The sequence below is a fragment of the Battus philenor genome, unplaced genomic scaffold (genome assembly GCF_028537555.1).
Source record: "Battus philenor isolate CCGP_79_NKW_IND1 unplaced genomic scaffold, ilBatPhil1.0.hap1 SCAF_11, whole genome shotgun sequence".
NCBI lineage: Eukaryota > Metazoa > Arthropoda > Insecta > Lepidoptera > Papilionidae > Battus > Battus philenor.
This window is the reverse complement of record NW_027181673.1, coordinates 13,561,875-13,574,161: the sequence shown is the minus strand read 5'-3', so window position 1 is coordinate 13,574,161 and position 12,287 is coordinate 13,561,875. Positions and strand designations below refer to the sequence as shown.

At 32.8% G+C, this 12,287-nt stretch overlaps 1 protein-coding gene across 1 annotated transcript in view; it reads left to right on the top strand.

Annotated features, from left to right (window-relative positions):
- Brms1 (breast cancer metastasis-suppressor 1-like protein) overlaps nt 1-9,606 on the top strand; it is a 148,699-nt gene extending 139,093 nt beyond the window's left edge. Inside the window, exon 4 of the mRNA XM_068773992.1 lies at nt 6,016-9,606. Within this exon, the coding sequence (XP_068630093.1) occupies nt 6,016-6,249 (234 nt within the window). The 3' untranslated portion in view covers nt 6,250-9,606. The remainder of the gene's footprint in view (nt 1-6,015) is intronic.
- The last annotated feature ends 2,681 nt before the right edge of the window (nt 9,607-12,287 follow it).

Genomic DNA, 12,287 nt, shown 5'->3' with positions numbered 1-12,287 from the left:
TATATCCTTTATTAATGATGATAGTATTTATAATGATAAATGCACAATGTGAATAACATAAGATGTTACCCTGAAACAGACCATAGCAAATCAGTTATCTAAAACTGGACGTCATTTAATTTAAATTACATGAACCTAGAAGAAGCGGTTTATAGTGTAACCACATAAAAATACATTTTTTTTTTATTAAAGATTGTCAAAAAATGGGAATGTAATATACAAATATAAAGCATTTAATTTATACAGGACTACTTCCAATTTGAATGACAGACAACCATAAGATGCGTGAGGTTAACAAAAAAGATTTTTTGGTAATAAAGATTAGTTCAACATGAAACATAACTTAACCTAATTTAAAAAGTTAGTAGGTAATTAATATTATTATTTATTATTATCAGAATCATTATCAAAACATTTATTTATACATTATGAAAGAGTGAAGTGTGTAAAAAGATCATTTTTCCCCAAATCCAAATAGGTTATTTACTGGTGCAATAACAATTTCTGCATCCATTCTAATTAATGGATCCGTAGGAAGTCGGTGGCGAGTCGGCCGGGCTGGCACGTCGCCAACCGGGCCTAATTCAAAAACATCCAATTCCGCTCCGTGCGGGCCTTCAAGTGCGCGACGTGATAATGGAGCACAATTCTGCATCGCGAGCGACTGCCTGTCACTGGCGGCGGTGACGTCACTCACTGTCCTGGATCAGTATAGCATTGCCGTGAATTGATTTTGCATGAGACCGTCATAGATGGTTAAATAAATACATTTAAAAAACTTTTAAGTTAAACGGTTTTTTAATACCCATATTGTGGTGGTTGTGAAAAAATATGTACCTAGTCCGCCATATTGGAACGGCGTCCATCTTGAATTTTAAATTTTGACATAATTATCGTGTTTTACTAGTGTAGCCCTTTCATTTGATACCCTTATTGAGGGGGTTAAGGAAAAATACGAAATCCGCCATTTTGTATCGGCGGCCATCTTAGATTTATAATGTTATTGATTTTATTATATTGTATTGTCATCTAAATTAAATGTGTGTACCAAATTTCAAATCAATCTGACAACGGTAAAGTGCTTAAATTTCAATTTCTAATTTTGATCCAAATAAATTCCGTAACCGATCGAACTAAATAAAACCGTTTAAAAATCATTGAAAGTGTTTTAGGAACTTTGAAACTATAATAGTTTTAGTATAGACGCTGGGTACATGCCTCCCCAATAGATTTCCGGTAGGACCTATTGGCAATTGCATACAGCGTCTTCCGATCTTAACGAATTCGTTTGTCTGTGGTCTTCACTCCAAAACCTTAATGGCGACCACAAGCTAGTAGTTGCGGTGTTGATAGGCCCCCCGGTAGATGACCTGACAGTTATATACTCGCTGAAAGTCGTTGGTTGCGGACAGCGCAAGACGGTTCATCCTGGTGATGTTTGGAAGAAGTTTATGCCTTCAGTTTGCATCTATCGACTAATGAATAGTGACTAAACCACTAAATAACGACTACTTTGTATTTTTGAATACGATAGTGTCGGTGTAACTACTTGTTAGTACAGCCAGATGTCTATTTAAATTAAAAATGTTTTTTTTTTTTTAGTTTCCTCGATAACGTCCCTCGGTAAGTTTGTCAAAGGCGCATTGTATACCTGCCTACCTGCGCTGCTAGCCCCTACCCTTCGTTATATATACAATGGCCCTTTTTTACCACCACTGGGGGAGCGTTGTAAATCCCTAGAGACATGTCCGTTATTATTTTCAATTGCATTCAGATTTAACTGTCGATATGTTTGTTAAACTTAGTCGGTTGTCAGTTTTTTAATCAGTTTTCAATGTCGAAGTTTTTACAAAGAGACCGCGAGGTATGCGGTCAGTTTTACAAACATTAGCAGAACTGAAATTATGCGTCTGAATCTTAAAACGACTTTTATTTAGGTAACTAAAGAACAATGTAATTATATAACTTACATACAAATACAGGGTGATTACTTATTGGTGTAAAATCTTTAAAGGTGTTAATATGTAGCTCATTTACGGTCAATAAATTTATGGTACACCCTATGCAAATATCAATGATTTCAGAAATAATATATATCGTAATGATAACTGGCAGTGCATATTAAAATGAATTATTGTTTATTCTCTGTCCTTGTAAACTTCGTACTGCAAAATGATTGATGATTGATGAGAGATTTAAATCTAATATTAGAGATATATTATTGAAAAAAAAGTATATTATTTAATTTATGAATGACGATGTTAATGCGTAAAATTAAATGTTGTTGATGCTCACTCAGGAAGCTAATTATTATCACTAATTGTAATACTATATTTGTAAAGCAACTGTTGAGTTTCTCGTCGGCACTTCTTAGCAGAACTGCCTTCCGAGCCGATGGTACCTTCCTCTAGAGACAACAATGCCGATTTTGATAAATGTTATATATTTCAGAGTGATTAGATAGTACTCCGATTTTCAAAAGTTATATAGGAGGCAGTGGACCTGTAGCTGATGAGGAATTCCATTTATGATTAACACAAATATGAGTATTTGAGTCTGGACTTAATGTGGGAACGGAACGTAAGAGTGAAGGAAGTGAGCGATTGATTGATGAATGAATGAAGAGTAGGAATGAATTATGGCATTCTCTGGGAAGATGGCGATGGGCCGGTTTGTACCAACTATGTAAGAAGTGAAAAATTAAAGTGTTTAAAAAATACCAAAAAACATCTATTATTCGCCTGCGTGATTCACTCCCACATTAATATATTTTATATTCAATATAGTAGTTATTATATATATCTATTTATGTATCCAAACGGCCCGAGTCAAGTTTCTTGAAGGAGCTTTAAATTACGTAAACGAAGTTACGACCCGTGGAATCAGTAAATCACAGACAACAATAGATTTAGACCGAGGATAAAATTTTCTTCACTAGACTTTTATAATATCTAATATATAAAATTCTCGTGTCACGGTGTTCGAACTTGAACTCCTCTGAAACGGCTTGGCCGATTTTTAACAAATTTTATATGCGTATTTAGTAGGTCTGAGAATCGGCTACTATCTATTTTTCATACCCCTAAGTGATAAGGGTTGTTCACCTTTAAAAATTTTTTTTTGTTTTTTTGACGAAATTTTTTTTTATTTTTTTATGATACAGCATACAAGAATACATACAACCATAAATTTTCACCCCTCTACGATCAACCCTTATTTTTAAATTGAAAATTAAAAATATTTTTTTTGCTAAACAACGTTTGCGGGATCAGCTAGTATAATACTTAGTCTGGCCATAAATACTGTTACTATTCAAAAAAAGAAAATATTACGTTTGAATTTGGAATCTGTCATTTTTATATGATTGCTTGATGTGTTTTCTTATTTTCGCGCCATTATATTGTTAAATATTTTGTTATATTAAAATGGAGTGGGGTGATAAAGAGAACCGAATCGCTGTGATTGCCTTACATAAAGTAGGTATGGAGAAAAGTGCAATTTTTAAAACCCTCCACCCGCTTGGTATTAGTCAAATGTTTGTTTACCGGGCTATTGATAGGTACAATGATACCTCCTCTGTTTGTGACAGAAAAAGATCTGGCCGTCCACGTACCGTTCGTGTGAAAAAGGTGATTAAAGCAGTTAGGGAAAGAATTCGAAGAAATCCTGTCCGTAAGCAAAAGATTTTATCTCGGGAGATGAAGATAGCTCCTAGAACCATGTCGCGTATATTAAAAGATGACTTAGGACTTGCAGCCTATAAGAGACGTTCTGGTCACTTCTTAACTGATAATTTAAAGAAGAATAGGGTGGTAAAATCCAAACAACTACTTAAGCGGTACGCAAAGGGAGGTCACAAAAAAATTTTGTTTACGGATGAGAAAATTTTTACAATTGAGCAGTATTTTAATAAACAAAATGACCGTATTTATGCTGGAAGCTCTAAAGAAGCTTCGCAATTAGTAAACAGAGTACAACGTGGGCATTATCCCACTTCAGTGATGGTTTGGTGGGGTGTTAGCTATGAAGGGGTGACTGAGCCATATTTTTGTGAAAAAGGTATTAAAACGTCGGCACAAGTTTATCAAAATACCATTCTTGAGACGGTAGTTAAGCCTTTAACTAACACCATGTTCAATAACAAAGAATGGTGCTTTCAACAAGACTCAGCACCGGGTCATAGAGCTCGATCCACCCAATCTTGGTTGAAAACTAACGTTCCGGACTTTATCAGCACTGAAAACTGGCCGTCGTCAAGTCCTGACCTAAATCCATTGGATTATGATTTATGGTCAGTTTTAGAGAGTAAGGCTTGCTCTAAACGCCATGATAATTTGGAGTCCCTAAAACGATCCGTTCGGTTGGCAGTGAAGAATTTTCCTCTAGAAAGAGTTCGTGCTGCTATTGATAACTGGCCTCAACGTTTAAAAGACTGTATTGCAGCCAATGGAGACCACTTCGAATAAACATTGTATATTTTTAATAGTTATATATTGATGTATTAAACTAACTCACTATGAAAGGAATAAATGTTACGTATAAAAAAAAAATCGTGCTTTTCTTTATAACAATATTTATGGCAAGACTAAGTATAATATTCTTCTTCAAGTCTTCTTAAATATTCCCACAATGACCGGCCCTGCGCCGCCCGCATCCAGAGCCTTTCGGCGACTTAAACGATGTCGTCTGCCCAATGTTAACACGTCCTTTTGTCTCTTACTTTCTACTATTATGCTTAAAAAATTTACAACTTAACTTTCTAATGCGACTACCTGAGGAGATTTTTAAACAAATGTAAAGGTTATTTAATTAAGATTATTTACGATGACAACCTTCGTTTCTGGCATGCCTTACTTAAGTCTTTCTAAATTTAATTTTTATTTTAACACGCAAAGGTTAAAATCATGCCGAGTCCTTTTTCGAATTGCCCACCTGTGGGATGTGGGCGCCTCATTGGAAAACACTGGTACACCTCATAAGAAGAAGAATACTAGAACCCAATTTGATAGGAACAAGAGTCAAATTGATGTAATTTAATGTATGCGCTTAGACATAGACTTGAAATAAAATAATGTAGCAACTAATATATAATTGAGTATTCCAAATTGTATTGTTAATATGTATAAATTTTTGCTGTATTTACTCATAAGAGAATATTGTGTAAGAAAACTTGTAAAAAATTATAAAACGCTGTCGTGCCTCGCAGCTGAGAGAAGAAAGATCCGTATCAAATAGCGGCAACCCTTTCCCAACTGTCTGCGTTTAGTTTAAGCGAAAAATAAATATTGTAAAAAAAAAACACCAGCGATACAGATTAAAATTAAAAAAATGTATTTTTCGACTTTACCATTGTCTATACATAACTTAATTGTTTACATCTAGATCACTCCACAACAGACAAAAATGTTTTAATAGTATATCTGATATTATGCACTTAGAAACAAGTTCAAGAACATTGAAGTTCAATAACGAATTAGGAATTGGTTTTAAAACTAATTCTGTTTCACTTTTCACAAAATTTCTTTACTCCCATCCTTCAAATTAATGGAACATAATTCCCAACGCAGCCTGTTCTAAGAATTGCGAACAATCAATTTAGACGTGTTTTATAAATAAGTTACCAAATTAAGCTAATAGGTCTTAATCTTTTATAAATCTTTTACCTTTATACCTTTTTTATTTTTATTCTCCGTGTGTGTTTTAAGAACGTTTCAAGAAGTCTTCCGTTGTAGTAATAAATCAATTATTTTAATTAATGTTTCTTTTTGTATCATGATACTATGTTCAAGATTACAAACGTAATCAAAGTGTAAAGCTCTAAGTCTTTGTTTTATGTTACATTTCAATATTACCCGTGACATGATACATGACAACTTGAAGGCTATATATTCTGATGCGGAGGCTTAGAGCCGTCAACTCCGCAGGATTGGACTCCCCAAATAACTTAAGAGTAGTTAAATGTTCTTGGCTTAAGATTATGGTAATAAATACAATAAATCTTTCTTTTGTTCACAGAGCGAGAAGTGGCTGGCATACGAGAACCTGAAAGAAGAAATATTGGAGAAGATAAGAAAGATAGAAGAAGAACGACACACCGTGGACCTGTGGTCTTGCGGCGCGGAGTGGGGAAGGAAGAGACGCCGAAGACAAGTGGCAGTCTCACCTCCCTATGTTGTGTATATGCTCCCAGACGCCGACATCATGGAGGACTGGCGATTAGTTAGGAAACTTCTCGAAAGGGCTGACTAGATTTAATCGTTTCATTAGGATATTTGAGTCACCGATGCTACTGCGATCTAGATTTAAGTCTCATCTATATATATATATATATATATATATATATATATATATATAACACGTGTCGATGGACATACGGCATATGACAGTGAATGTAAACAATAAGCTACAGCGGTACATCGAGAAATAGTTCGTACTCTTTATATGAAGGCTTGTTTACTATAGTTTAGAACCTACCACGGATATCTATCCGTATATACTATCTACCACTAACTACCTACCGCTCAGTACATCGATTCAAGCCGAGTTGTAGATATGGGAAGATAATAAGACTAATAGTGACAGAAATGTGAGAAAGTATTTTGTAATAGCTGCCCGAAGTAACTTCGTAGTCTCAAAATTTATTGAGCAATATATAAATAAATAAGACGTGCTTATTTAATGATGGTAGAAAGGAAAATACTAAAATATCTTTTTAATTTCATACACTGATTCAATTTGATAATAATGTGAATATTTTCATTGTAATACTATATGTTCACGAAATCCTTTGTGTTATTATGCCTTGATATGTCTCTTTTTATTTTTGATCACCACAGAGTAATGTATAGGAAAATAATATCTGTTTTTAATATTTTCGATAATATTATTATCTTCATTGGAACATAAGCACGTTAATGAAAATGTCAAAAAAATATATAGAGTTATTTTATCTTTTTTGCTTAGTATACTTTTTTATTTTATAGATATATTATTTAAAATATATTTGTAAAAATTAAAAAACTTGTCCAAAACTATTAAAAATTTTACTTCAACCAAAATGTAGTGTCAGGATGTATAAAACATAAAAAAATATCGCATACGATTTAGTAGTACGACAGTAGCGTGGTAGATATTTTCATTGTAAAAAGGATTACAAGACAAACCTATTTTTGCAAGTAATTGATATTGAATAATTAGTCATTAAATTTGAGGATATAATTCTTTTTTTTTTTACTTTGTCTTATAACCTTTGAAAGTACGAAATCGTGCCAGATAGCTAACTGAAAATAAATCAGGGTAAACCTGTTGTATACATTCTTACAAGTATATGACAATCATTATTATCACGCCTATAAAGGTTCACTGCAAGGCGTATACCTCTCCCACAGATCACTAAAAACCGGTCTGGCGGTATCCACGTGTAGCTACTTTCCCATGTCCTTTTACTGTTCACCTAGCTGGAGGTCTACCCAGGAGTCGTCTGCTAGTGGTCCCAACTAAATACGAAAATAAAAACGTACAAATGGATCGTCGAATAGTTTAGAAGTAAATCACCAAATAATGAGTGATTCATTGCATTCGGTGGCTCGAATATAAAGGCTTGTAACGAGAGGCAAGCATTTCTGAATGGACACTAAAATATTTGATTTAAATTCTTTTTTTTTATATAAAACATATCTGTGTTTTATGAAAATGTTTATATTTAAACTTGCATTAACCAAGCTGCTATATTTAGTTGTGTTTGGTCCGCGGACAAGGAGGATTTGTGATTAAATTTAAGTGATTTTGTTACTAAGTATTTTTTTTAATATTGCCTACTAAGTTCGGCCCTTGAAAACCTTTATATGCAGTCTTTTCACTCCCTATATTTTAAACAATGCCAAATTTTTCATAGAAAACATATAGTATATGTTTATATCTCATTTAATACATGTAATACCTAAATATTATTTAAATTACAGTAAATGTAATAAACAAAGTAAAAAATTCTGAACGTTCGATAACTTGAATCTATCTAAGGTAAATTTTTAAGCACTTATTACACTTTTTTCCTTTCATAGTATGTATGAAATTTTTTTATCATCAAAATTTATCTTACAAAGTTATTGTACCTAACTCAAATATTTGCCTGTAGTCTTCGCGGTACAAAAGAATGTACCGAATTTTCTTCTTTTAATCTCATATTGTAAACAACTAATTTCACTGAAAAATTCGTCAAACTTTTTAAAGCATTTTGTCATATTAAACTCGTACAGTCGTGCATAAAATGCTCAAAACTTTATGCTTTATTATAAAATTGTTGACTTTCTTGAAATATTTAAATTGAACTTTAATTAATTTTCCAAAAATTACTTTCTTAATTTTAATTATTCGTAACAATACAAGGACTGCATATAAAGATTGCTTCTCTAGGACATTTATAGAGATTTAAAATATACTGTTTATTTAGGTTTTTTTTTTTAATAAAAGCCTTTGTTTAAGTAAAGCCTATACTGTATTTGCGCTGTAAATAGTGATTTCTCGTTGTCAGCCACGCCATTTGATCTACAAAGTCCGTAGTAAATAAGAAAGCTGTGTTCACACTAACTGGAATAAAGGCCTCAACAAAAAAAAACGAATTATGTGTCACTATTTTTATCGCGAGCACACTGTAATAGGTTAGTGTATAATATTAAAGAGTTGAATTTTATATTAATCCAGCACATATTTATTTAACCATTTCCACTAACTTATAAAATAAAATATTGTTTTTGTATCCCAATTTATCATTAATATTGTAAACAAGATATATTATTGTCGTGGTACACACAGCGTTATATCAAGTGATATTATTTTACTAGAAGGACAAACAGATTATATCTATGAATAACTGATGCAAATACTATGCTCTCCAGAATTTTGTATTACAAAATGTTGAATAGCACTATAATTTACATATAAAGTAAATTAACGTTGAAACAAACGTATACGTAACAATAGTATTTGTAATGTAAGTCATAATTGGATTTATTTATCAAAAATATTGTACACTTAACTTCTTTGCGCGAATTTAAAAAGAGAAAGATTTTATAGAAACTAGTATCAAAACCAATTCCCTATCTCCCTTGATCAAGGCTTCAAACCCCGTTCTGAAAAGATACCACATCAAAATTGGGACTTTAAATATATATGTATATATATTTAAAATCCAAAAGTAGGTCATGTTAATATATACGTATGATATCCCCATAAATAGCTTAATATATTATGATCACTGTTACTGCTACCGAAACCGCTATACCGCGCTTAAGGTATGCGCGCAGTGCAGTGCTTCCTCCCTCAACGCGTTTTCCTTTTTCTGAAGGTTTTTTTTTTAATTTACTCTCTTGAAATTATAATAAATAATACAAATTTGAATATTTTTTTGGCATGTAAATCTATCTTGTTCCTATGCCGTGCCGGCCAAGTGTCAAAAACTATCACAGTTCAAATAGTAGAAGTGGAATGAACATTTAATATAAGCGACATTGTGAAGTGTTTATCCGTAAATATCTCGAAATTGTTATTACTTTAGTTTAATCTCGGATGTAAAATCTTAACTTTTATGTGCTATTTGAATTATTTTGATATAACTATACGTTTAGCTAATAAAGATGTTGAATATGTTGTAAAAACTTTTTCATTTCAACCTTTCCTTAATTGAAATTGTGATCTAAGATTTTTATGCCAGTTTAGAGAGTACTGGAGTAAAATTTCAGTGTAATCACCTGTTTTTTTTTTAAATTAAATGTGAAATAAATAAATTAACTTTTCAATAAATGTATGTTGTCAGTAATGACATACGGATCCGAGATGTGGTAGCTTATGAGAGGCCTCATAATTTACACTGTGAAATTGAATTAAAACTGAGGATATCCGCAGAAGAACCAGTCGCTGACGTAGATCGAAGAATTGCATCATCTTTGAAATAGGCGGGGTCCATCGCTGGAATAACCGAAGACCGTTAGAGCCGAGAGTTTTTCGTTCTCAAGGTCGCGAGAAGAAGAGAAGAGAGCTTTGAAGAAGTCCTTGGAATGAACGGTTGACATGAATGAATGAACGAAATTGCAACAGGTGAACTGACAACCACACGAAGTTTATAGTGAACTGTCAAGTTTTCAAATTTCTGCGCAATTTCCATTTTTCTTCCATATGATCCTTCTAGAAAATATTAAAATGAAATCGTTCTCAAATTATGACGTGACCCATTGCAATACGGATTAACTAATCTTTATATATATGAGTAAAGCTATAACATGATACAGAAATAATTAAAAAAGGACGATTATATAGCTATTTCCACCAATGCAGTAGTAGTCGTGCAATAAAGTGCATCGCCCGCCAGCCCGCTGATAAATGCGCATGCGGTAAACAATGCAAATTACACAACTACCTAATAAATCAAAGTTAATAAAAAAACTGCATCGGCGAAAGTAGCTATATATTGGTCCTTTTCTTACTTAGGATGGACTTCCGCAAAATAACGCTTGAGTCCATGATTGGAAATAATACAATTTGTTCTTTAATATTAATGAGCTACGAAATCATTTTAATACAAATTCACACGCAACACCGTACTTTCATCGGACCACAAGAAGTACGGATTCACGATATCCGTACACTATTCAAATTACTTTCACCCGCATTTAACGCTTTGCTAATACTTTTATAATGTGTACAACCTACCAACGTCATTGTTTCCAGAAAATTATAATTAAGGAGTCTCCAAAATAACAGTGAATAGGTTTCTTCTAGGCTAGCATGTACTATCGCAGGCCTTGTCGCTTAAGATCATACGAGACAAGAAGTCAAATGCTATAAAGGAATAAAAAAAACTTTATAACATGAGATACTTAGCATTTAACTAAAAATATAATTACTAAGACACAGCTTATTGTGTTTAGATTTGATAGCCTTAGCTTATGAACTACTGTTTAGCAAGTGTCAACGCAGTGAAGGTCCCTAAATCGTTTCTAGCTAGAAATACATTCTACTAGGGTTCATAGACATATGTTCCTTGTAAGTAATTTACTTCAATGGATATACGATAGTGTATATGTCATTTAATGTAACTTCTGGTGGTAAGATCAATAAAGCACCTGTACTATTCCTTATCAAAAATAGATAACATAATACATTGTTAACATATACAGGGTGATTGGTCACAAATGTTTGCTCAAACTCTGTCGATTTATCTATTGTATGTACTACACAAAAATCTATAGTAACATAAAATTATGCAATGATAATACAGTAAAAAAAAGCTATATTAAATTTAATTATTGCTTACTATGATACGTGTTTCTGCAGATTTTGTACTGTCAAAAGTATTTGGCCAGTCGCATTGTAGTTGAAAACACAATTTAATAAAACATATTTCAGAGTGAATACGTGTGCTATAACAATTGAATAAAACATATTTTAGAGAGAATACACTATAAAGAGTGAGTTAGCTAGAAGTGTGCTATATATTCATCCCTTTTAAACTTTATACACTGATATCATCATGTATAAGTAAAATAACAGGGCGTGTTTTAAAACCAAGAATCTTGTAAATGCGATGAGAGTGCATTAACATGCATAAGTACAAAATAAGTACCAGTGAAGCTTTTTCAAACCTGCTGACGACGTTTTTTCCATGTTAATCTTAACAGTATAGTTATTGCCTTTACGACAATGTTACTTAATGTTTTTACATGAATGGAAATGCCTTCGCATATCCTTGTAAGGCAGAGCAATGATGAAAGTTCTTCATCACTTCATCATCGCTGTATGGCGGTGATCCGGTAACATTCAATGTCCGGAGTCCCGCCTTGTACAAAAAAACTTAACTTCTGCTCCGAAACCCAGCCCATCTAACTTCTCAATCTCTACCTAAACCGGACAACAGAATCTTCAAAATCCGTTACTAAGAGATCAATGGAAATAAACATGCAAGTACTCACAGGTACCGTCTCTTCTCAGCCCCGTACGGTGGTTGTGTCCGACGCCAACAATTCGACTGAAAAAGATAATTATGGCAAGGAATGAATAATTATTATCCTAACACAAAAAGTTACAGTAAGTTTAAAAAATAAATATCTTACATATCCAATAAAAATATAGATAAAACCGTTGGTCGTACGACAACGTTCTAGAATTTTTTTTCGTAAAATGTACGGTAGGTTAAAATATTACAATGAATTTAATCTTACACCATTTTAATTTTCCTCTGCTAAAATTAATATCGTAATGAACCTGAGGTTATCAAAGGAATTTTAGAGCTTAGT